This window comes from Perissodus microlepis, chromosome 23, assembly GCF_051167445.1.
Source record: "Perissodus microlepis isolate ML-2025 ecotype Zambia chromosome 23, ASM5116744v1, whole genome shotgun sequence".
NCBI lineage: Eukaryota > Metazoa > Chordata > Actinopteri > Cichliformes > Cichlidae > Perissodus > Perissodus microlepis.
Window position 1 is genome coordinate 41,474,454 of NC_140482.1, and position 26,422 is coordinate 41,500,875.

The window sequence follows — 26,422 nt, forward strand, 5'->3', positions numbered from 1 at the left end:
AAATTTGCTGTGTTTCACTAGTTTTCGAACTTAAATAAAAATGTGTTTGGTCGTAGTGGATATTCTATTTATCTATATATTTTTAAATGCCTTATATATTAGACATTTAAAATATATTTTAAAACGACCCATAGAAAAATGAATTGCCGATAGCAAAATGACGCAACTAAAAGTAAAGAAATTCATAGAGTGGGTGTTTCAAGTCTTTATTTGTTATTTATCTCTGCATCCATTGGCTTTTGTTATTTGTGCACCTCCTCGCAGCGATGGAGGGATGGTGAAGCTCCGAGGGGAGGTCGGTCCCTGAGGTCTGGCTTCAGGGTTTTCAGCGGCCTCTACCGCTGCCTGTCGTCAGCGCAGCTTGAAAGCGGTGGGAAACAGAAACACTATGGCTTCCAGTCTGTCGCTTACTCAGGTAACACTGTCTTACAACTCAAATATAACGACAGCAAACGCTTTCTGCCCTCTGCCTGTTACGCTCGGAGATGTTTCGGCAGCGTCGGTTAAGCCTGGCTGAAAGAATCGCGGGCTTTCTTTGATTCTGGTTCCTCTTTTGGAAGTTTAGCCCTGCTGTGACTGGGAAAAGTTTCTTCCTAATCTCTTTGGGGACTGCGTAAGGGCGTAGCTAGCTAGCTAGCCTGCTAGCTAACAGCTAGTTTGTGACCAGTGTTGGGCTGCTTTAGAATCGCTTTATCAAAGTTGAGATAAACCGTGTAAGCTAGCGCTACTCGTCTTCGTTTCCTTTCGGGTGTTTTCTAATCGTATTTAGTGCTGCCCCGGTTTGCTGCAGGCTATCTGGGTGTTGGGCTGCCCATGTGTGGCTCTGCTGTCACATTTCTGCTACTTCAGCCTCTGCTAACATTGTTTTTCCTCTGATAAAGCACCCAAGCTATATACAGTAAAGCTTGTAGCCTATGTGTTGGATTTCCTTGCCGCGTATGTAGCTTTGTTACATGGTTAGACTGAATAGGCTGCCTTGTTATTGCTATTATTAGAAGTAAACATGCTTTGGTGATTGGCTTGGTGTCTTTCCCCCCCCGTGACCTTTCAAAAGTGGACAGCGTTAACAGTTACCCCGTTAGCTGCTGCTGTTAACAATTAGTTAATAGAGAAAACTCCTCATATCGTTAGCTGTTATGTTGTAACTAGCAAGAGGAAGTGAATTGTACAAGCAACTAGCCACCTCTACTGTCGTAAACGGTTGCACAGTTGCTGCTAGCTAAATTAAGTTCTAAATAATGTAGCGTCAGAATGTGTTTGTGTTGTTTAGGAGGCTACGGGCAGGTTAAATTAGCAGCTTTCAGTCGTGGACTTGTTACCTGAGCTGCCGTTACCTCCAGCAACAGACAAGAGTTGCCAGGAGCAGCTTTGAGATCCTTGTCTCTCAAATGGCTTAAAACCTGTGTTTATCTGTGAGCTGTGGGAGTTCATTGGCCTGTCAGGCACCAGTGCTTGTTGCAAGTGTTCCTGTCAGATGCCCGATAATCCCCAAACTCGCCTCATGTTTGGTGTTGATAGTGACATCAGTGTGCTTTATTACCATGGGTGGTTATAATCTCTAGAACAGTCTAGCCTGTCCCGCCAGCTCCTGCGCCCTGATGTTTCTGGCTATCTGCTGCAGTTTTGTATGGGCTAGCTGGGGGATGATTGAGGGGTGTTTTTTCAGTGCTCAATTAAAGTCACCAGTACAAAGACCACAGTGTTACAGACGCCAACAGTCCCAGGCACACTATTGTGTGTCATAGGGGAAAGGAAAAAAGTTGCATTGACTAGAGAAAGATATGTGTGTGTCAACAGTTATTTCACTGTAAACTGGTGGGTGAAAAAGTTGACTGATAACTTTGCTTTTTGTGTGCGTGAGTTGTTTTCTGTGTCAGATCTAAGTCTGTTTTACAGTGGAGAGTAATCTCACATGTGTCTGAAAGCCTTAACCTCCATTGACTAGCCACTCCCTGGTTGATTCACACTTGAAACAATTACTGTCCATCCCTTTCCTCCCTTTCTTGCACCTGCCAATTTGAAACCAAACAACCAGTTGTCAGTTTCAGCTACACAAATAAGGAAGCACTGCTTTATTTCCTCTTTAGTCCAACGGTAGACATTTTTCTTAACAGAGGAAAGAGGGGTGTTTAGGGAGGACATGACAGAAGGCCAGACTAACTGTTGCCTTTGGAGTGACGCCTTGTAAATGCCTAAAGCTGACCAGGGGGCCCCAGAAAATGTAGCCTGCATCCTGAAGTTATCACAAAAGTTATCACTCTCTCTGCATGCAACTCAGCATAAACCTTCTGGTGTATTCTGAGTCATCCATCCATTCTCCAGAGTATTTGTGTAGATCTTTACGAGGAAATGCAGAGTAGCTTTTCAATGACACAGTCAGCTGATAAATCGAAAAAGGATTCAGTTGTTTGGAAAAGCGATATTTTCTCAGCCTCAGTGACATTTAAACAGTTTCTCTTTGTATTAATTGAATATATTTAGGTTGTGGCTTGTTTTTGATCAGGTACGTCAGCATTTTCAGACATGTTTTATTTCAACTCAAAAAGACAAAATAGCTGCCTCATTTTAGTAGGGGGAGATTGTGGTAATTATTAACAATGCTGCATAAATACGGATTTTTCTAAGCAAAATTACACAATATTTGATGTGTTTATATGGCAGGAAGTAGGAAAGTTTAAGAAATCGCTTTTTTTCAGGCATTTGTTAAGAGTAAAAGTTGGATTTATTGTAATTATAAGCAGCTGACTTATTAATGATGAAAACTGCTGCACCTTGTTGCTACTCATTGTCATAGATGCTGTATTGTTTTTGTCTTTATTTGTTATCCTACCTGTAACACAGCCATTATAAACTTTTTGGTTTTGCAGTCACACTGTGGCTTCTTTAATGGTAAAACGTTCTACTGAATGAGTCATTGAAGTCATTTTTAGTTGTTTTTAACACATTTAGCCAGTGGCTATACTTATAACAAGCAGCTCTTTAACTGGCTCAGTGGATGACAAACTTTCTGTAGCCGTCAAACTCTTGTTGGTTATTTCAGAGCTAACTTTGAAAAATCATTTGAACGATTAGTGTTAGATTGTTATAAGGAACATTTTTGAATTTAGGTAAAAATGACTGTGTTTTAAAAAATCTCTCAACTGTTTTTATTCTTCTCTTTCTCCTTAAACAGCTCTCCAGTGGAAACCCCATCTATGACAAATACTATCGTCAGGTATGCCATTGTATCATTCCCAATGTGTGTGCATATAACTCCTGCATAGTTTGGCTTTCCATGGCTCTGGATGGAGATGGAGATAATCAAAAAAATAAAATCTTCCAATGAGAGGATGGGGTTTTTGTAGTTTCAGCACACAAACTAAACCTGCATTTATACTGCTGTCTTGCAGCGAGCAGTGATCTCACTTCTCTCTATCAGTTTCAGTGCCTGTGTCCAATAAAGGAAGTACCTCAATGAATTAATAATGTTTCCCTTTGCCCAACATGTCAGCAGCACTCCCTTTGAGCCTCATGAAAGATGACTAAGCCAATAGACTGCTGAGAAAATGGCTTTGGTTTATTACCAGCATTGATTTAAACGACTCAGAGGCTCCAGAGCCGATTTTCATGGTTTTCAGTTGTTCCCCATCTTTTTTCGAAGCTAAGAGTTTTGTCTTTGTTAGCATTTTAGCTTGTTATACTGATAGTTTCTAAGATGAGATAAGCTTTAATGTGTGTGTGTGTGTGTCTGTGTAGGTTGATCCGACTGGCAGCGGGCGAGTGGCAGCAGCTGATGCAGCTCTGTTCCTAAAGAGGTCAGGTCTGGCTGACCTGGTCCTTGGGAAGGTGAGTGGAGACGCAGCTCTCTGTTAGCTTTAATGTTCTCATCGATGCTAACAGATGTTTTATCTGTAAATGTCTCCTTAGATCTGGGATTTGGCAGACTCTGAACGAAAGGGAGCACTCAACAAGCAGGTACCAGCACACTGTCAAGTAGCTCCAAAGTGAACTCCTTCAGAAATGTCTTCATCATCACCAGGCTTACGTCACTCTTCTTCTTCTGCCCTCAGCAATTCTTCATAGCCCTGCGGCTGGTGGCTTGTGCTCAGAATGGCCTGGAGGTGGCGCTCAAGAGTCTTAATGTGGCTGTTCCTCCCCCGAAATTTGTAAGTCTGCTCCTGTGTGCTATAAATTCACACTGTGCCTGCTATTAAAGTCACTGCTGGTTATTTGAAGTCCAATACAGTAGATCTGTGGTATATTCACAGGTGTTTGTTTCACTACAAACAACTTTAACTGTTAGTATTTGGTCTTGGCTTTTAAATTATTCTTTAATGTATTTTTAATGCAAACACTGAAATAGAAAAATATTTGTGCTCATCTCCAGCATGACAGCAGCAGCCCACTGTTAGCAGGAGGAGGGGCTGCTGACCTTCCCTGGGTTGTCAAGGTGAGGCGCGCTCCAATGTGCTATCTTTTTGTCTAAATATAGTTGTGATCGTTTTTTTTAATTCTCCTGTTTTCCTAGTTTTATCTCCTTTTTTGTTACCTTAAGAGAATATGTCTGTGAAGGTTCTCAGTCATCCAGGTCATCGTAGTCAAAGGAGCTTGCAAAGAAAAGCGTCTGCACTTCTTTAAGTTACTTGAAGACGTTTCACCTCTCATCCGAGAAGCTTCTTCAGTTCTAAGGTCAAATGGTGGAGAGTCCCAGATATAAACCTAGTGGGAGTTTCCCCCCACAGAGGGACAAAAGGACCCCCTGATGATCCTCTAATCGCCTGAGCCAAGGTGTGAAACTGGGTGTGGGTCCCAATCAGCCAGAGTTTCGGGTGAGTTCATTGTGAAACCTGGCCCCACCTTATCATGCGAATTCCTGAGGTCAGATGGCCCAGGATGTGAGTGGGCGTTAAGGCGTCTGGGAAGGGATGTGAGTGTCTTAACGCCCACTCACGTCCTGGGCCGATTAGAGGATCATCAGGGGGTCCTTTTGTCCCTCTGTGGGGGGAAACTCCCACTAGGTTTATATCTGGGACTCTCCACCATTTGACCTTAGAACTGAAGAAGCTTCTCGGATGAGAGGTGAAACGTCTTCAAGTAACTTAAAGAAGTCCAGACGCTTTTCTTTGCAAGCTCCTTTGACTACCTTAAGAGAAGCATCATTTTTTTCGTTGTGATCATTTAAGCAGTATGTATAGCTCTGCAATCCCAGTGCTACTTGTTAATAAACATGAATCCGAAGTACCAAAATGATCTTCTTTGTGCAGCTGAAGGCCAACATTTCTCTGCTGCTGAGATGCTGGTTAGCGTCTTGAGTCTGTTTATATTGTTTGAAGATGCTCAGATTTTCATTATCAGCGACATAATTCGAGTCAAACGGACAGATCGGGTCAAATGGTTCGGAGACAATGTAACTTTGTAACACCAAGTTTATCATATTTGATACACGAGTTTGTAAAACCCTTTTCATCAACAGTGTGATGGGTTTTTAAGCCCAACGCCCAAAATGGTTTTGTTTAAAAACAAAAAAATGTGGCCAATAAATTGCACCAAAATGTTGGATGTAACATAAATGACACTAATAAAAAAAACGAAAAAAAACTCTCATTGATATTTAGTTTAAAACAATCTCAGAAGGTTAAATAAAAACTCAAGTTTAAAAAAGAAACATCTGAATTTTGGGGGGATTATTCCATGGTTCAGGCTTTAAGAGTGGTTAAGAGAAGCAAGGCTGAGACGATGTAGACATGTGCAGAGGCGGGATAGTGGAAATATTGGACAAAGGATGTTAAATATGGAGCTGCCAGGCAGGAGGAAATGAGGCAGACCACAAAGAGGAGGATGTGCAGACTGGTTGGTGTGACACAGGAGGATGTTAGGGACAGGCTGAGATGTCGGGCCTCTGTGGCGACCCCTAAAGGGAGCAGCTGAGAAAAGAGGAGGAAAAGAGCTCTTTTTACATACAAGATTCACAACATGCTTTAATGAAGCCAATATGCAGCTTGCAAAATTAGATTTACAAGCAATGAAAATGGGGAAGAAAAAGCCACTGAAGTTTAAAAGGAAATTAAAGACTAAGAATTACGGGATGTTTTTCATCAAAGCAAAGCTGTGTTTGCAGAACGTTCCCACGTACAGACGTGGTGGCTTTGAATGTTTGTTGACTTGGTGTATAAGACTGACCTTATCTGACCAGCCTAAGCAAGCAAGAGTCTGACTGCACATCAGTCTATGTCTCCATTAGAGTGGTTTTCATTGTACAGCTGTTTTATTTTTCTTCCAGCCTGAGGAGAAGATGAAGTTCGATTCCATCTTTGACAGTCTTGGCCCAGTAGGAGGGATGCTGTCGGGAGATAAGGTCAAGCCCGTCCTGCTTAACTCCAAATTGCCGGTGGACATCCTGGGCAGGGTATGATTCTCAAACAGGACTCTTTGATGTTAGTTTCAAGTTTTTGCTTTAGTGAAAAATGAATAGAAACCACACCATACAGTAACACTGGAGCTTAATATGGAAGATTTAAAGCGTCAAAAGAAAGTGAGAGTCTGTAGCGAGTTGGCGGTGTGGCACTTGTTATCTTGCAGTTTTGTGATGACTGATGCTCATCAATAATATCTCTGTGTGTTGAAGGTGTGGGAGCTCAGTGACATAGACAGAGACGGCATGTTGGACAGAGATGAGTTTTCTGTGGTAAGACTCGAGTTAATATTACAAATAAGGCTTTAGTATTTGTTCACAACTGGTTTCACTTTAGGTTGTTCAACTGTGTACTGAGTCATAGGCTCTTAAATTATTTCTATAGTTCTGAATCGAAAAGATCCAAGACATGAGGAGGAAGTGTGAAGACTGAACTGCAGGATGCTGGGTAATCATTTCTCATTACTTTGTTGCCCTTTCCCAGGCTATGTATCTGGTGTACAGAGCGCTAGAGGGGGAGCCTGTTCCCATGTCCCTACCGCCTCCCCTGGTGCCACCCTCCAAGAGGAAAAAACCTTCGGTGCCTCCCGTGATGCCCCTGTTACCCTCGCCCCCCTCTGTCAAAGACAGTCGCTCCTCCCACGCTGGCTCTAAGACTATGCCCCACCCTCCTAAACCCACCCCAGCTCCTGCCCCTGTCCCAGCACCAGCAGCTGCCCCTGTGAGTACAGGCTCCACCTCTCCTGTGAGTGCAGTGCCTGAGAAGTATTATTTTACTACTACACTGGTACATCAACAGTTACAATGATTTCAAACTGGCTAGTTCAGTGTGTTTTTCAAAAGAAAAAGACTAGAGGAAGTGCGAAGGTTTGTGAATCTCTCGTTGCTGTAAGTTGTTCTGAATGTTCCTGCGGTGGCGAGGAGTGTGGTTAAGTTTGTTTTCTCTCTCTGTACAGTGGGTAGTATCGCCAGCAGAGAAGGCGAAATTCGACGAGCTGTTCAACAAGACGGATGGCGACATGGATGGCTTGGTGTCTGGCCCTGAAGTCAGAGATATATTCCTCAAGACCGGGCTGCCCTCCGCTACACTCGCACGGATTTGGTAAGTACCGTCACTAAATCTCCTCCTTTGACTCCTCTGTCCAGCTTCTACTCAAAGAATCAGTTACTCTGTTTTATGTGTTTGCCTCAGAGAGCTTTGCAATTTGTGCAACATAAGGCATCCTGTGCACTTTGCCCTTCTGTTCACACAAATGACGGAAAAAAGAGGAAGAAACTCCATGAAGTGCTACAAAGGAGGATTTGCAGAGAGACGTGTCATAAGAAGTAGATAAATAGTTATTTTACACTAGAGAGAAATAATAGTGTTGGAAAATAAGGTGCTTATGTGTTTTAACAATAGCATAGATGGTTAGAATAGATACAATCTTCATAAAACATCTGTGAAACATTCATTTTTACACTTTATTATCAATCTTGTTTATAATAAGTGAAATGTAAAAACATATTCTAGTTTCAGCTATAATTGAATGTTGCAAAATGCAGCAGTGCAGTATGTGTTCATGCACACGACCAGCAGATGATCTTATTATGGATTTTTATCTTCATGTGGCTGATTAGCTTCCGTGTGTATTGGTTTCCCTCACATAATGATTAGCCTGGCCATCAAAAATAGGCACTGCCTGAAGTATAAATCGTTACTGTCTTATGTAACCTGTGTGCTTTTGTTTTTTTTCTTTCCCCTCAGGGAGCTCTGTGACATTGGAGACATAGGGAAACTGACGCGAGAGCAGTTCGCATTGGCGCTTTATCTAATTAATCTGAAACTGACCAAAGGCTTAGACCCTCCACAAAATCTGTCCCCAGAGATGATTCCTCCGTCTGACAGACAAAACATCAAACAGGTGAGTCGCTCTCAACACTCGAGTTGTGAATAATTATTAGTGATGTTTGGGTCCTTTTTACCCCTCAGCAGTAAAAGGTTCATCACCACACGGGCCAGACGGCTAATCGGCACGAACATCCAGTTAATGAACACAATAACTTGAGAACGAGATGATGTAGGATTTTCTTATTGATACTGTAAGGCTACTATTAAAAACGAAGGCCAGAGGTCAAGTTTCCTGAAAATCTTGTGAATGCAGTAACTCGAGAAGGAAGTCACCTAGGATTTACAAATAAATGCTTCCAGGCCGTCACTATTTTATTTGTTATTATATTAATAACGGCCTGATACTAGCCATTTTCCTCATATATCGGTTTCTAGATAAAACAGCCAATAAATGAAAATGTAGTAAGTAGGGCTGCACGATTAATCGTTAGAAAATCGCGATCTCGATTCATACTTATGTGCGATCTCATTTCCAAATGACAACGATTTAAAAAAAAAAAAAAAAAAGACGACGACGATTGTACCGCATTTTGATCCGGGACGTAATCTGCATGAAAACAAGCGCTCACTCTTCCTGCTCAACAAATGACAAGGGCGGAGCCTTATACCACGTGATACAAAAGCTGGCTGCTAAAATTGGCAGGGAAAAAACAACGGAGAGCATGTCAGGGATGACGAGAAAGTGACTGGAACCACCCAAACATCAATAACGGGAACCTTATACAGCGTTCCCCATACCCGTCGAACTCCCGCAGGCACAAAGAAATTACGGAGGCTATTACTTATCACCTGACCAAAGATATGGCTCCCATCAACACTGTGCAAAACGAGGGATTTAGGAAAATGATCAACAGCCTAGACAAACGCTACACAGTGCCGTCCCGCAACTATTTTTCTGTTGTTGCACTACCTGCTCTATACACGCAGTGTCGAGCAACGGTGGAGACGGAATTTCAAGCAGTACAACATTTTGCAGCAACGACAAAATGTGAGACATTTGTTGTTTTTATGTTTATTTATTGTTTTTATGTTCAGTCTCAACTGTTACGAAGTTGATGTGCAGTTAATAAGTGCAATAAATATTTATACTGGAAAAGAAAATCGTGAGAGAATCGTGATCTCAATTCTAAGCAAAAAAATCGTGATTCTCATTTTATGCAAAATCGTGCAGCCCTCGTAGTAAGTAAGCTAAAGATGAGAGCAACACCCTTCAACTGTGTTATGACTGTTGATGTTGCATAGTTTGTCCACCAGAGGGCACTCTGTAATTTCCCTTTTGTAAGTAAGTAAAATTTATGTATATAGCGCTTTACGCAGATAAAAATCACAAAGTGCTTTACAACAAAGAAAATGAAAAGAATGGAAATACAACAAATAACAATGTAAAACAGTAAAATACAACAAATTAATTAAAAGCTTGCCTATATAAAAATGCCTTCAGCTGCTTTTTAAAAGAACCAGTGGACTCTGTACAGCGTGAAACCAGTGGGAGAGAATTCCACAACCGTGCTGCCGCTGCCTGAAAGGCCTGATCACCACGAGTTTTAAATTGAGCGCGTGGGGCCACCAGCAGCCTCTGATCTGATGACCTTAGAGCTCAGGAAGAAGAATGCGGTTGTTGTTTGGCAACACCACAAACAACAACTAGCTGATCTGAGCATAAACGAGCTATCTACAGCTTTCTGTGATGCTAAAACAAGCTTCTAAATCAGCCGATATATCAGATATTTAAATCACCAAATATTAGTATTTGGTTTGATTTTAAGAACCCAGCAATCGCTTGCAATTCAAGAATTAAAAACACACAAAAACTGATCTCATGGATGCTGAAAGATCCTTAATAATGAGATTGATTGATAGTGAATTGGAGCAGCTGTCTTTTTTATAGCTTAAACAGACTCTGGTTGCAGTTTTCACCATCTGTTTACAGCAGTGACTTATTATAATTTTCCATTGCATCAGCACTGTTAGATATAAATTATGTTGCTTGTCTTAATTGTGGCTTTCAGTGACGTATTTTTCTCTTGGTGTGTTTGTGCATGCGTGTGTGTGTGTGTGTTGTGTATTTTTCCTGTTAAGCTTGCAGCTGTGTGTGTTTCTTATTTCCTCTCTCTGCAGCAGTTTGTTTCTTTACCTCGTCTTTTTGCATTTTTGCATTTCATCCATTTCACGTGCACTGACACAATCCTGAGTGAGTGCGATTCATCAGAAACAGTCTAGTGCATCTCATAACTCTCAACAGGTTGCCTCTTTTCTTATCTGACGTAGTTTTATCCTAAATATTTGAATTTGATATTTAGTTTCCGTTTGCCCTTGTGCTTTTGAGGGAAGCTGACGAGAAACAAAGGTTACTGTTTTTAGTTTTGGAGATGCACTCTTATCGCTGTATCTGTTTCTGTGGTTGTGTGTTTTTATCAAGGCTTTGAAGACATGTTAGATTTTTTAAATTCTCAGTAGTATAGTTTGCTTCCATCGTCTTTTAAATTAGTGAACCAAGTGGTATCAGCTAGGCTGCTTTTAAAACCACTGTTCCCCAAGCCCTGCCTGTTGAGCCTCTAACAGTAGATGACTTGATGTAAAGCCATTAGTGTAGTTCATTTGTTTATTTATGCTGTGACTGTCTTTTGTGTTAAGTTGTAATGAGTCGCTGGTCTCCAGTACTTTCATCTGCATATCAGTAATGTGGGTGTTTCTGCTCTTTACTGGTGATATTGAGTTTTCCTGTCCTCACCAGAACAACGCAGCTAACCTAGCAGCCGACTTCTCTGCCATCAAGGAGCTGGACTCACTGAGTAACGAGATTGTTGAACTACAAAGGTAATCATTTCTCCTCACATTTAAAGAAAAAGGCAAACACCATACATGTTATTAACAGAGTGATGGCGGTGGAGATGATTTCATTGGTGGTTTATATTGTTGGCCTAAAGATGAAGGGTTCAAGCTGAGTGTTTGTGAGCCTCTGCTGGTTCAGGTATGCAGGAGGGACACACTCGCACTTCTTTGAGCGCAGCCAAAGTTCCAGTAAAAATAACAAACACTTGTGTTACTGCAGCAGCAGATGGTTAAAAAGACGAGAGGTGGAAAGGGTCTGAACTGAAAGCCAGTAAGAACTTACTCCATTTGATGTATTTTAACTATATATATAACAGAATGTAACACCTGCATGTGTAAAGAGATGGCCACTCTATTTGATTCCCATACCACCCTAAGAAAATCTCTCTAGATCCGCCCCTGGAGAGGGTGTAAACTGTTTGGGATTAATGGGATTTCTGCACTGATTATCTGCATTGTCTGAATGTCATCTAAGTAGTAATCAGAATCAAACACAACAGAAATAATGACACACAATAATAGTACTTGGCTGAAGACTCTGCGGTCAGTCAGAGTGCAGAGGGAACCTCAGCGCTACAACTCCCAAAGCCACTTTAAGTCCGATGAAGCAGAGGGGGAACTTCAGGCCTCAGGGCCCGGTGTCCTGCAGGTGTTAGATGTGTCCTTGATCCAACACACCTGATTCAAATGGTTAAATCACATCTTTATAAAGTTTGGTTGATGTGAACACACCTCATTATAACAACTTTTATGGGATCTTAAAAGAAGCTTCAAAGAGACCCACGAAGCCTAGAAAGGCTACAAAATAATTTCCAAAGACCTTGTAGGCAATCACGTTACACTAAGCAGTGTGGAGAAAAATGTGATGGGAGTGTTGTCAGTCAACCTTGGAGTGGGCGTAGTGAGGCGAGTGCACCGAGAGCAAAACCTTTAGTCATGACGGAGGTTAAAAATAAAAAACCCAGGGGAGCAACATAACATCTGCACCAGTCACCTGTTAAAGTCTTTGTCTCCACAGTAAGAAATGCACCAAGTTAAAACGGGGTGAATGGAAAGACACAAATAAAACCCAGAGATCACTGAGAAGAGGACAGATTTCTATGTAGATGTGACAACAGTAGATGAACTCTTTGGCAAAAATGGAAAAATTGTAAATAAAAAAAAATACCGAAACCTTCGCACAGTGAAGCATGTTGGCGGGAACATGGTTTGGGACTGCTTTGGTACATCAGGGTCTGCAGGCCTTGCAACATTTCAGAAAACAATAGATTTAAAATGATAACAACACAGGGCCATGTGAGGGCAGCAGTGCATAACCTGAGGTTTGCCTTTGTGATCAAAGCCAAAAGAACGGTTCAAAAACAAGATGATTCATTTTTCTGAAAGTCATAACCTTGACTTAGTAGAGATCCTGAGACACGACCTGATTCCAGACTTTATGTTTTTACCTTCTTTTGCCTTTTTACTTCACATGATCTTAAATGCCAGATGTACCTTTAAGTAAAAGCTGCAGCAGCTGCACATTTGCATGCATGCTTTGCACATGGAGTCTTGGTTTGAGCAGTTGTCATAGTAATGGATTTCATTTCCATACTTCACAGAACGTAGCTTCCCTTTTCGTGAAAACTGAGAGGGAGAAGTGAGAAAGTGGCCTTTTCTCCTACCTCTGCCTTCCAATAAACACTCATAGAATCTCACACACACTTAGACACACACTAGACGACAGCTGTTTGAAGTAAGAAGGATGGAAACTGAGTTAGAAATCACCTGCGGACAGATTTTATTTAATAAGAGCTTGAAAAGATGAAGCGTCTTTGCTGCTTCAGAATAGGGCAGCAGCCTTCTGTTCAGGATAAGAAGGTTGGCAGTGATGATGACGATGATGCTGATGGGTGAGTAGAAGTTGGGAACGGTTCCCTTTGCATTTGCAGCTCGTAGATTATCAGGGGAGTTGTGTGTTTGTTGTGCAGCGAGCGATAGAATAGTTTTTTAATAAGTTAAACTGAGGCATAATTTCTTTTGTGTCTTCACACAACAATATTAAAAGTTTTGTTAAGGTTGTGTGAAAAATACTGAACCAAAAACAAATGTAAGAGAACAAGTGAGCAGAAATACTTACTTACTGAAAAACATGTTTAAGTAAAAACACCAATCAGTAGGGCTGTTCGATATAACCATATATATCGGATGACGATATAAAAACGTCTATCGTTTCATTTTACGCTATCGTTTGTTTCGTGGTGTCGCAAAATAAACTGTTTACGGTAATATTTTTTCACCGTTTTGATGGTCACTGTAGTGGCTACATTAATTTCTTAAAGTTCTCTTTCTCTTATATTTAATATAACCACACTACGGACGGACAAGCGCCTGTTTTCATGCGTTGTGGTTAGCAACAACATGGTAAAACCATCACGTGTCCGCTTGTTTATGTTCCACATAAACCTTTCACAGTAAAGCTCAAGATCCTGTTGAGACTTTTCAAAATAAACTGAATCACGTGAAAGAGCAGATTATTTACGGATGAGAAGTAAAAAAGAGCCGCCAGGTGCTAAAAAATAAAGCTTAGACTCAAACGTTAGAACAGGGGTTTCCCCGCAGCACGCCGTGTAATAAATACTCACAAAGAAAACGGCGCCGTTACAACTTATGTCTAAAAATGTATCGTTTCATGCATCGGTTAAAACACTCGACTCCAGCTACATGACGCGCAGCTGGAAACACTTCCCGCAAGACGAGCTGCCCGAGATTCACAGAATTTACAGAAAATGTTACATTTTTGTGATTTATATCGTTATCGGGACGATAGATGTCTTATATCGGGATATGAGATTTTGGCCATATCGCACAGCCCTACCAATCAGGATCTTTTCTTTACCTCTGTATGTGCTTCCTCTTTATTTTCTGTTTCTGGTAATTGTTCTCAGTTTTCCTTGGAGCTGAAAATACTTGCATAAAATCCCTTAGAGTAATCGTTTATATTCAATAACAGAATGAAATGTCAGCGAGGCCCTTTTTGTGTCTAATGGTTTATATAACACCTTACCACAGCACTCAACACAAGCACAGGATTCCTTTAAAGGTAGTTGAAGTATCTTTTGTGCACAAGTTATGACGCTTCCTTTCTACCCCACCCGTCTCTTCTTTCCCTCTTGCTGCATGCTTGAAAAAGTGTAGAGAGGATGAGCACACGGACGACTCAGATGATAGATGTTGGAGGTTGGCAGATCATCACTCGTCCCTCCTCCTCTCTTTCTCCCTCCATCCCCGAAGCAGCCATCTGCTTCTCGCTCTTTCTCCCACGCGTTTGACTGAGCAAGTACGTGCTCGCTTTCTCCGACACTTATCCTCGCAGTCGCCCACAGCGCAGCGCTCACACACACCTGCTCTCGCTGCAGGACTTGATGCTGCTTTCTCTTCTGTAAAGTTGGGAGTCGAGGAGAACATCATGGCAGCTGAGGGAGAGGAGCTGGTGGTGGTTCAGGGGCCGGGTAAAGCATGCTCACTAGAGAGCTGGCTTGGGCTTGGTGGGCTGGTGCTCTCCTTGGTGGTTAAATACGCCTATCTCCTTTGCTGCAACCCCAGGGAGAAGAGCTCTGTGGAGGAGGAGATCAAGGAGAAGGAGGAGGCCATCCGACAGCGCAGCACCGAAGTGCAGGTAAGGTCTCTTTGTGAGATTTTACCTGTATTCTAAATCACTGGTTTACAAAAACTATTGCTGGAGCACAGTTAATATGCATTAAACGCACGTGTGCATTTCTGTCTGTTTTCCCTTTAAAAACCAACAAACAAGCAAAACAAATGCAGGTTGGTAAGCTCACTTTTATGGTGCTGAATGTTCTGGAGGAGAAGATCAATAACACATTTGATTTGCAGTCTGAGACGCTTGTTCAGAAATGCAGTTAATGATACTGGGAGAGGAAGAGGAAGAGAGGAAGAGGCTGATCTGCCTCGTCTGGGCTCTATTTTGGGAGCTGTTTGGCTTAAAGGGGCGAGGCTGCAGAGTTCTTTAGGAATTAGTCTGAGTGCGAGGGTGGTATCGAAGGAGCTGATGTAGCTGAATTTTGTAGCTGCACTCGATTGTACTTATGTGCGAGTGCTTCTGGTTATTTATATTGTCTGAGTTTATTCCTGGACGTGGTATACTGCACATACCCAAGCGTTCCCCAGAGGTTAAGAATGGGTTTTGTGGCAGTCGTACCACCTTTGAAATCAAACCCTGGAAAGCCAGCCTCAAAACAGGAAGTGATTTTCTAAGAATCAAGGAAATACAAATTTTCTAACATGGGAATTTTAATAAAGAGAAATACACGCAAAGCACAAGCTTTTATTTCCATAATCTATCTGCCTTAAAATGTTGTTGTTAAAGCACTTTGTGTTGTTTCTGATATTAGTATAGAGATTAAAAGCTGCCGTTGTCCTTTCAGCTACTGAAAGGATGTTAACGATCTCACTGACTCACTGAGCTGCAAAACGATCTGCAGCCTGTAAACGAAAATAATCCCACACTGTGACGTCAGCCTTTCTCCTTCCGGCAAGCTGACATATAACAGCCGATTGAGCTTTTTCAGGAATTGTATTAAAAGTTAGTATTTAGACTAGAAATGTGGTTACTCTGTAACACTGTAACACAGCATTAGTGCACATTATTTCTTAAAATCCTTTACCTTCACTTGGTTTCACCAGTTTTTCTTCTCTATTCTTTTCTCACATTCTTCATAAAACCATCTACTTACAAACACGTTTATGTGAATGTATCTTTTTAATCTTTTATTTTACCACATTTCTCTTGTTTTATTCTGTTGAGCTGATGTAACGGTTACATTTCCCTGATTAATAAAGTTTATTATCTTATTATTATTACTATTATCTTTCCAAAAATCAGTAACTTTAAAGGTTGTTTTCCAAAGTCTCTTTGTTGCTCACTTCCTCTCTGTTATTGAATCTCCCTCCCTCCCCCCTTTGACTTTATGTCCACAGGACCTTCAAGATGAGGTGGCAAAGGAAACCGAAGTATTGCAGCAACTTCAGACTCAGCGTCAGAAAGTCCAAGATGCTTTAGATGAGCTGGACCAACAGAAGGCCTCCCTGGAGGAGCAGCTCACTCACATTCGACAGCAGACCAACCAGGAGACCCAACTTGTAAGTTGCCTCCTTTTTTTTTTTTTTTGGTAACCCTTTGAGGAGCCGTGTAATTACCTAGAATTCTGGTTACTTTCCTTTCAGATCTCATCTCTGCAGTCAGAGCACGAGGAGCAGGAACAAAGGATATGTCAGTATGAGGAGGAGCTGGTCCAGGCCCGAGAGGAGCTTTTGGCTCTGCAGGAGGAGAGCCGGAAACTTCAGGAGAAGGTCCAGGCTGCCCAGGAGCAGCTCACTCCTCTTCAGGAGTCTGTGCGTGACTCTTTCACACAAGTTGCACAGGTTAAAAGCTCTTCCCTGGTTTCGTATAGCATGTCTGCTGAGAAAACATTTTTCATTTTTTGGCACCTACGCAGCTGATGGAAATGTTATTTTCCGACTGTAATCAGCAGGCTGCACAACTGTTACATACCCAAACGCATGAATAATAGCTGCAGTGATTATACTGAGCACTTCCAGAATTTCTGTGTGGACAGATGGAGCAACACTGCTGTGGCTCCACCAGTGTGTTCCTAATGCTGTACTTTCTGTGTACACTGGCTACAGAATTCATCATATCTATGTTGTCTCTGCTCTTTAATCATGTCATTTTTAAAAAATTATTCTTCTGGCACGTAGGTCCAACAGAAACTGAACGACCTTCAGGTGGAGGAGCGATCGGTGACTGCTCAGCTCAGCTGGAAGAGAGCCCTTGAGGACAGCTCTCCTGTCATGGTCAATGGATCAGCAGGCCCCGCTGCAGAGCTCCACCATGGGGACCTCTTCCAGAGGGACCTCTTCCAGGAGGACCTTAAAGAACTGAGAGTGGAAGAGCATTCAGATTCAGAGGAGAGAGGTGGCGTGAATGAGAAAGAAAAGGAAGACGAGAAGGACGAAGAGAGTCCAAAAGCTGGGGAAGATGAAAAGCAGAAACATGATGCCTTGGATGATCTTTACACTGATATGTACAGTCTGTCGAGCCTTGCCAAGCCCTGGGAGAGCAATGTTAGGGTAAAAACTACATGAATAATAATAAGAAGCACTCTTACAGTAGTTTTAAATGTGGACAGACACAGCTGTAAAGCCTAATGCATGCTACAACTGTGCCGTGTTCTTGTGACATGGAAAACATCACAGATAATCTCAAAAAAGTCAAAGTGAGTCTCAAAGGAAACTGTCCAGCGACAACAAAAACATGTAACCTACACATTACAATAACCAGATGAGCTACTCCGTCGCTTTAACTCAAAGCTTTTATCAAAAAACATCAGATGCTGTCCTTTTAAGTTGTGCGTCTGTTCTCTAAGCAGGAACACAGCAGCCCTGGGCCTGACGTCTCCTCTGAGGTTACAGATGATGCAAAGGAGTCACCTAAGGAGACCCCACCGAAGGTAAACTTATTCAAGTATACCCATGAAAACCAATAAACAGCATCTTTGTGACTCCTTGTATTCTTCTGTTCTTCTTCTTGATTTTTATCATTAGTATTTGTTTTCATTGTCATCAAGTGTGACATTTGGGATGTTTGTTTTACCCACATTTCTTTGAAATGTTGTCTGTGAAAAGCTGTTTATACCAGAAACAGACATGAGATGTTGGACATGCAGCGTGCCAGACAAGTGCATAGACTGACAGCAGACAGCAAAGAAAAATGTAACCTGATAGTTGTGTTAAATCATCAGATGGGTGTTAAAACCCCTCCCCCTCCATAACCACGATGCGTGATTCACTGTAATGTTCAGAGCGCCGTGCCTCTCTGCGACAGGTTGCATCACCAGAGCCAGAGAGCAAACAGGAGCCTGCAGAGCCGACAGAAACAACCACCTGCCCCTCTCCACCTCAGCCTGGCCCTCGCTCCTTGCCACCACAGGGCAGCCCTCCCTCCCTGCCTGAGATGGATTTCTTCCATTCAGACCCCTTTACCGATCGTAAGACCTCATCGTGAAAAATCAAGATGGAAAAAACAGTGTTTTTAATGCTTGCTGAACGCTGGCAGACTGATGGTGTGTTTTTCCTTTGTAGACGATCCTTTCAAAGAAGATCCTTTTGGAAAAGCAGATGTTGGAGGTGCTGCTCAAAGTATTTAATGAACAATAAATCTCACACAAGCACAGCATTGTTTTATTTATATATATATATATATATATATATATATATATATATATATATATATATATATATATATATATATATATATATATATATATATCCCATCTGACGAGTGGGTTATATTATTCATTATGTTTCTCCTGCTGTTTGTGTTAAATCAGATCCTTTTGGAGGAGATCCATTCAAAGGCTCAGACCCCTTTGCTGCAGACACTTTCTTCACACAAACCTCCAGCACCCCGTTTTCCTCAGAGGACCCTTTCTCTGCTTCAGCCGACCCCTTTGGTACCACTTCTGGCGTGCCGGAGCCAGACCTCTTTGCAGCCAAGGTGAACGATACAGCAGCCGTACCATCGGGTCCGGATCCTTTCGCCTCCAAATCCACCAATCCAGCGGCAGCATCCAACGATCCGTTCAGCTCTAAAGGGAACAACACAGCCGATTCAGACCCGTTTGGAGGCAAAATGACCAGCACAAAGGAGGCAGACCCGTTTGGTTCTCAAGATGGAGACAAGGATCCTTTTAGCAGCTCCCCGCCGAGCTCTGATCTGGCCGTGGTGAGTAGACCCGCTAATAAAACCTGTTTACAGTGTGTTGAGTAACATTTTTGTGACAGTATTTTAAGGAATATAATAATTTGTCCCAGATGTTTTATTACCATTCTAAAGGTTTGAGTAATTTTAGAAGCACCAAGCGTGTACGCCTGAACGCTTATCATCCACTTTATTATATATACTTTATATAAAATATTCTGTATAATAGTTTAAATGCATAGAAATGTGTTGAAATCGCTGACATGTAAATTGTTAAGAGGAAGCAGAAGCTAATTTATAGCAATGAGTCCCAAAGTTTGGATCTTAGCCCTCTGGTTATAGAATACGTTCGTTTTCTTCCCTTATTGGCTCAGAAAGAGTTAAAATACTGGTGGCCAAAAGAGGAACTGCTATGTTTTTGTTTGATGTACATGCTCTAGTTGTAGTAAATCACGTTACAGGTTAGCGTGTTTGTCCACTCAGGCTGGATTATAAAAACGTCTGATGTGTTTGTTTGTGTTTAGAAGGACACGGCAGCATCCAATGACCCTTTTGCTCCCGGTGGTACCGCAGTCAGTGCCTCCTCAGATGCAGGTACAGCTTGTGGCATGGCACCACCCACTGGGGACAGAACTCATAGCAGCAAATAAGAAAATAATGAAAAATAAATAAAGTAAAATGTGCTTTTCTGTTAATAAGATGCTGGATGAGGCATTGAAGTGCTGCTGATTTCATGCACTCGGTCGTTTTTCATTGATGTTTCAGATCCGTTTGCTGCTGTGTTTGGTAATGAGTCATTTGGAGGAGGCTTTGCAGATTTCAGTGCTTTGGCAAAGGTAATTTCCACATTTTTAATATATCCTCTGTCACGTCGTTTCGTGCATCGTATATACATCATATATAATAAATAATTATCCAGTCTTATGTTAGTTTTGGTTTATATTTGCAACTATAAAAAGCCCCGTGTATGCATGGAAAGGAATCTATATGCACAAAAATGCCTCTGTCTCTGCATAGTAGTAAATCCTGTAGCCTTCTGCGGGTATTTGCCGAGCTACTGTGCAGAGAGCTGTTGTGAACTCGGTGTGGAAACACTAATTTCACACTTGCTGTTTACACCACAGTACCTGTACCTTTATTTATCGGGGTTTTACTGATGTGCAACAGAGCTTGCGAGTGATGACACAGCCTCTGTGCTGTTCTTAAGTAAATTCGTGCACCTTCCTGCTTATGTAATAGATATATTTGATTTGGTTGGACCTTCTCATTCCAGTCAAATGGTGCTGACCAGTTTGGAGTCGACAGCAGGAACCTCTTCCAGGAAGAGAGCCAACCTGCCAGCTCTGATGTGCCCCCAGCCCTGCCGCCAAAAACGGGTACGCCTACCAGACCTCCTCCTCCACCTCCAGGTCAGTTGATCCTGTTATCCAGAAAACAAAAAGTGCCTGTAACTCTGTTCGGTTGGAGCAGTGTAGCTATCACACGTCTGGGGATGTGCCAACAGTGTTCATGAAATAAAACCTGCCTTTGCTGAGTCTGCCTGTCTGTGCCCCGTCAGGTAAGAAATCATCCATCAATCGAACGGAGTCCTCCGACTCCTTCCATCGACGAGGAAACTTCATGCCACAGACTTCAGGAGACTTCTCCTCCTCTTCCTCCTCCTCCTCCCTGCCTGCAAAGGATCCTTTAGCCGACCCCTTCGCCCCCTCCTCCCCTCCTCGCCGCAACGCACGGGAAGCTGACGGATTTGCCAGCTTTGACAAAGTGAGCAACTCCCTCTCCCCATCTCCCTCACCTCCACCTGAATGTCAATAGTCACACCCTCTTCTCTCTCGCTCTTTTTTTTTTTTTCCCTCCTTGTAAACCAACATGTAGTTACTCAATAAGGATACAACCCCGAGCAAATCAGGCCAGCTTTTGAAATCACTCCATCCACTGCCAGTGACGAGCCTTAAAGTGAACTAACCAGCTTATTAAAGCATCACACGGTAGCAGTTCGTAATGTTACATGATTCATACGCTTCTCCCAGTTAAAACAATAAAATCTTGTAAATCTTGTATTTTTGTTTTGGGTTTTTTTGGTTTCTTTTGCATTTCTGCTGCTTGTGTATATGTCAGACTATTGTTAATAATACAATGCTGTCTAACCCTGTAAACATTTCTTTTCACCCGCTCTATTATGGATTCATAATGAGATTTCACCTCATTTAACTCTATGACTGAAGATGCACTCTTACTTTGTGAGGAAATGCATAGAAATTATAGATACATTTATATATTCTTATTATATATGCTATATAAGTCCAGAATGTTTGGCAGTGAATGGAGAGATGACAGGCTGCTTGTATTTGGCTTTTTATTAGCCATCCCAACTTTGTCACATTGACATTACTTCCTGTGCAAGTTTAGAGTCTAATCCAATAATTACTGATGTAATTATCTGAGTTTTTATTCTTCTTTTAACACTAAATTTGTCTCAGGGAAATTTTCCCCACCCATGGGGCATAGTGGCATCAGTTGACCTTGACTCATGAGCTGCAGAGTACTGCATTCATACTCTTTATACCTCCAAACGTTTTTCAGTAAGTTGCTGTTTTATAGCATCACTGATTTGGGATAAACACCTAACCTCGCCTCGAAACATTCAATAAGTGCAGGCTGCTGTGAAAACTTGAACCCAAAGAATGGTGGAGGGGTTTCTTTTTCCTCTCATTCATTAATGTGCTTCCAAAACTAATATATCTATAATAATATAAATAAAAGAAACCAAGAGGAAGATGATTGTGTGGGTTAATCTTCGGGTCATGGTGGTCAAAGTAGTTCTATTAGTTCAACCCTTTTTAACGCTGCATGGAAATGACCTGTGAAGTTGCATCACATCAGAACACTGTTGATCCTCTCCTGTCACGTGAGCACCCTCGCATGTACCTGTCAGTCGCCGACCTGCATGCACTAACTGTGTCTTTGACTCTCGTTGACTTACACCAGTGCCTCCACCGTTTCTCGAATCATCAAAGTTTCCTTTCCCCTTTACTCTGCTGCTGTTTATTTATACAGGCTTTCCTCTGTTCATCCATCCATCCATTCATTCATCAGTTTGTGTCCGAGCCCTCGTGTGGTCAGCAGTGTGTTGTGGAGAAGCAGATTGACTGTATTCTCTCTGTGTTTCTTTACACCTCTGTTTAATAAAGTGTTGAATCAAGGCCACCATCTCCGGCTTCTATGTGCATCCATGACATCACCACCTGTAAATCCCTGAGTTTAAAGGATCAAGTGTTTTACATGTTCAGTTCATTTATCAGAGGTTTGGATATGCTTCAGCTTACTGTTGATAACTTCCCAAAGCATGTGTTGCATTTAGGATGATTTCCCAGCCCATAAAAACCCCTCTGCTGCTTGTCAGCTCTGTAACTTCTGCATTAAAGTGCCACTGCAAACAGAGACTGTAATTCAGCGAATTACATAAATTACCACATGGGCACAACAGTAATAAAGTTAGGTGCGTTATTAATCATTATAGATTCATATCAAGGAAGGTTCATTTGGCCACAGGTTGATCTGTATGTATATTTGTTACCCAGCGAGACAAACGGATACAAAGAAACCAGGAAATCACATTTCTGAGAACCTACAGTGTGATGTGCTGTAAAGCAAATGAACTAAAACATGTAAAACTCTGCAATGATCCTTTAAAGCATCTTAACATGAAAAACAAATAAGACTATGAAGTTTTTTTCTTAAAGCTGTGGAATAAAAAGCACCATTTCTCTTTCCATGTATCTTATTTATGTTTGATTTCATTCATATTTAAGAGAATTGGCGGGATGTTGTCTGCAAACTGATAAGTGCATGTTCTCTGTCAGATCCATCACATTCTGTACACGTCTTCTCGTGCATGTTCTTCATACCGTGACCTGTTATTATCGGCTCTAAAACAGTTGCTAGGAGACTCTCCTTTGCATGGCCGGATGCACGTGGGATGACCTCTGTTGCTTCTGTCTGTCATTCGTTAAGAATAATGAACATATTTACACAGTCTGCAATGATTAACCAATTTAACCAGTGGACCGTGTTTCCTTCCTACTCTTTTTGTGACCGTGGAGCTTTCAGTGCATGTGATTGTGGTCCTACAGTTGTGCCTGTTTGTCTTCAGGCTTTTCTAGCATCGCAGTCCCTGCTTTTGCTCTGATCATGTGGCTGCAGGAACTTTGCAAGGGTATATATGTTGGAGGGAGGACTGTTTTCATTTAAAGGGAAATCAATTTCAATCGCCTTTCCTGTTCTTTTTTCTTTTTTTCTAATTTGTTTGGGAGGTCTGCAAAAGTCTGGATTTCTTTTAGACCTCATTGCGATGCACCTTTCTCAGAATGGGCACAGAACTACAAATTTAGACTCCAATACATGATTTTTTTTTTTTTTAGCACCCTACAATTGTGCGTCCTGACTCACTGTCTTTGGTTTCTGGCACATAAATGGTGATTACAAATCAAAGTGTCCACTTTGAAGGAAAAAGGTCTGCTGCTGGTGGGTTTTCAAAGTTTCAAAACTGCATCCATTGTGTGCGTCTGTTTCTTTGTTTCCTCTGTTTTCATGGAGCAGTATCCAACCGAGGAAGACATGATAGAGTGGGCAAAGCGCGAGAGCGAGCGAGAGGAAAAGGAGCGACTCGCCAGGCTCACCCAGCAGGAGCAAGAAGACCTGGAGCTGGCCATCGCTCTCAGCAAGTCTGAACTCTCCTGAGGAGGCCCCGTTCCCCTCTACTGGTCTGGCTCGGCACGGCACGGCACAGCTTGGCCCGGCCCAGCCCAGAAAGCACCAAAGCAAAGTGGGGATTGTACAGGACTGATTCAGCATCACCTGCTGACCCCATGAAGAGACTCAAAACTCATCTCTAACTCGTTCAACCCCCCCGACTGTCCATCCTCTGTTGGTCTCCGTGGTTTTGAAAGAGGAGCGTAACGTTTTTTCTTTTTCTTTCCCCCTTTTTAGAACGAAGGTGCAAGAGAAAACTTGTTCTAGTGTTAACGTCGTTTTGCCTTCATTTAAAATCTAGGCAGCAAACGCTGCATTAAGTCCCCAGAATGTAATTTATTGTAGCGCGCACTCGAAACCACTAAACAAACTCGCTACATTTCATTAAATCTCAGCTCTCTTTGTGATGAGATTTTAATAGACGTGCTAATTTTCTAGAACTCAAGAATTCCCCTAATTTTCTTTTTTGGCTCTCGATTAAACTTCTCAAACAACCACAGTGAACTGGGGAGATTCTGTTTCCCAGTTTGTTCTGTTCTATAACTCTGTAGGCCCTTTCTAACAGAGTGACCGTGTCCCACTCTCGTGCAGGGAAGATGATTTTTTTTGTCTTCATTTAGAGTAGGTCATCATATTTCAACATTTCTTCGTGTTTAACTGGAAGTTGCGGCTCCTGTAAGATGTGAAATGTGTACAATGTGTAGATTTATACTAAAATGGAACAAATCTGCCACAGCTACCTTTTCCTTTGAAATGTCAGTCCTACCTTGCTCACCGTAGCACCTGTGTCGTGAGCATTAAAGCATTTATTTGTGTGTGTGTGTCGGGGGAGGTAATAATGAATGAAACTACAGCCATCACATTTTATGACTACAGCTTGGTTTGCATTAAAAACTAGGCCACACTACAGTAGGATGCAGAACAGAAAGCACACGATCTGATTTTCTAACATACGAACTAAGTTTCTCTCAAGTACTTTAGATCTTTAAATCGGTCTAAAAATTTCAATTCATTGTGGCCCGACATGAAAGAATGTAACAAAACGCAAGGTTGTCATAGATGAATGTAAGCGTGGATCCTACCTTAACTGATCATTAACTGTATCATTAATCCTGATTGATCTCCTTTAGGGAAACTCAAGGGCTCCTCAGCAGCTTGAATGCTGAATGGATAACTACAACTGTGCGGTTGTCATGTTACCACGTGAACATTTGGTCCCATTTCAACGTGTGCCAGAGTCGGTGCTTCACTTGTTACCATTTGTACGATTTTTCTTTTCTTTTTTTTAATCCAGGAGTCTTTTCCGCTCTGAGAGACTCCCTGGATTTCAGAGTCTTACACAAACACGGTGAAGGTTGTTAAGTGTTTCTACTTTTTCGTTAGAGCGGTGTATTTTCTGGCCGTGCACCTCGACGTCTGCAGGGATTTAACTTGCAAAAGACCTCAGATGTGCTGAGGATGCACGCTCACATTGCACTGTGTTATCGGGCCTGTTGACAGCCACACGGTGGCACAGGAAAGCTTTACTAAACGTGACAGAAGGTTTTCTGCTGAGGAAAGGCTACGATGAAGTGCGAGAGGCCTCTGCTCTCTCATTACCTTAGCTCATTTCTTATCAAATAATGCACAATGTTTTGGACAGCTCTTCCTGTTCTTACTTCTTTAATGTTTAGCAAGAAGATAGTTTCCTCTTCTCATGTCTAACCATTGTACTGTCTGTGGTTGATGCAGTACTTCCTACTGAGAGCTCTCGCTCTCTTACAATGAAGTTTATTGTAAATACGGGAGAGCACAGCTGCATGTCTGCTCTCCAGGTCTCTTGTTGTACTAGTTCCATTGCTTCATTGTCATGTATTCAAACAGGTTACTGTCATTTTTAACAATTCTGCACATTTCTCAAAACCAGAACCACTTACTGTACGTTTCTAGGCTTATCCATAAAGCTTTTTAAGCTTCAGGCTAATTGTATTTTATTTTGTACTTCCTAACTTGTAAGAAAAATCATTATTGGAAGGCTTTGGCCATGTAATGCATTTAATTGAAACAGAATAAATATTAAAAATGTGTAGTTTTGCAGTTGGTGCAATTTTTTTTCCGGAGCATCTTCTTAATATATTGTCATCCACACGTGATAGTGCCCCTCCTGTTTCTCCTCGTACGACGCACCAGATCCCAGGAGACACAGCAAACCTCCGGGAGGAGCTTAAAAACTGGAGAGAAGTCAGTCAGGAGGAATAACGAGAGAGTAATTGTCTGTGGTCTCCACCTGCAACACCATTCCCTTTTTGGAAGTTGCCTTGTTGTTGCCTCCTGTGCACCTGATGTCACTTTGATTTACAACAAAGGAGGTGACATGGATTCAGTGTCTCGTGCTTTTGGCTGCTACTTTTCGAGATGACCACAGCAGATCATCAGTCTCCATCTCATCCTATCCCTGGCATCCTCTGTCACCTCTGCATGCCATCCTTCTACATCCACGAATCTTCTCTGGAATCTCCCTCTTTCCCTCCTGCTTGCCAGTTCCATAATCACCTTCCTTTTCCAATATATCCACGATTCATCCTCTACTCATCCAAAAATAATCTCAGCCTCATTGATTTAGTCTCCTGACTGCCCAACCTGATGTCCCTCTGATGTCCTCATTTCTGAATACAAGGGCATATATTTCGTTTATAATATTTAACTATAGTATCACGATATTTCTTTTTTATTTCGATGTAAATATATTATAAAGACAATTATAGTATCATAAGCACCTTTAGTATTCATAAACAACCCGTGTTTATGTTTTTGT

At 41.9% G+C, this 26,422-nt stretch overlaps 1 protein-coding gene across 4 annotated transcripts; it reads left to right on the forward strand.

The window, feature by feature from the left end:
• The first annotated feature begins 289 nt into the window (after window positions 1-289).
• On the forward strand, window positions 290-25,696 carry eps15 (epidermal growth factor receptor pathway substrate 15). 4 transcript variants are annotated; one of them, XM_084920482.1, is made up of 25 exons: window positions 290-415; window positions 3,173-3,214; window positions 3,736-3,825; window positions 3,907-3,954; window positions 4,050-4,145; window positions 4,367-4,429; window positions 6,260-6,385; window positions 6,605-6,664; window positions 6,876-7,136; window positions 7,348-7,493; window positions 8,139-8,295; window positions 11,017-11,099; window positions 14,700-14,772; window positions 16,095-16,256; window positions 16,341-16,538; window positions 16,875-17,246; window positions 17,543-17,626; window positions 18,001-18,163; window positions 18,258-18,302; window positions 18,506-18,900; window positions 19,401-19,470; window positions 19,642-19,712; window positions 20,150-20,285; window positions 20,435-20,640; window positions 23,476-25,696. In XM_084920482.1, the coding sequence occupies exons 1-25, from the start codon at window positions 389-391 to the stop codon at window positions 23,614-23,616; spliced, it is 3,315 nt and encodes a 1,104-aa protein (XP_084776608.1). In that variant the 5' UTR covers window positions 290-388; the 3' UTR covers window positions 23,617-25,696. The 4 variants fall into 4 exon arrangements, with proteins under 4 accessions (XP_084776608.1, XP_084776612.1, XP_084776610.1 ...); XM_084920486.1 differs by having other exon boundaries at window positions 16,341-16,508; XM_084920484.1 differs by having other exon boundaries at window positions 291-415; window positions 17,546-17,626.
• The last annotated feature ends 726 nt before the right edge of the window (window positions 25,697-26,422 follow it).

Excerpts from the sequence above, each read along its gene's own strand:
- eps15 (XM_084920482.1), top strand. The coding sequence starts at position 389 with ATGGCTTCCAGTCTGTCGCTTACTCAG. Across the intron at positions 3,215-3,735 it reads ATGACAAATACTATCGTCAG|GTTGATCCGACTGGCAGCGG; the intron begins GTATGCCATTGT and ends GTGTCTGTGTAG. Across the intron at positions 6,386-6,604 it reads CGGTGGACATCCTGGGCAGG|GTGTGGGAGCTCAGTGACAT; the intron begins GTATGATTCTCA and ends TGTGTGTTGAAG.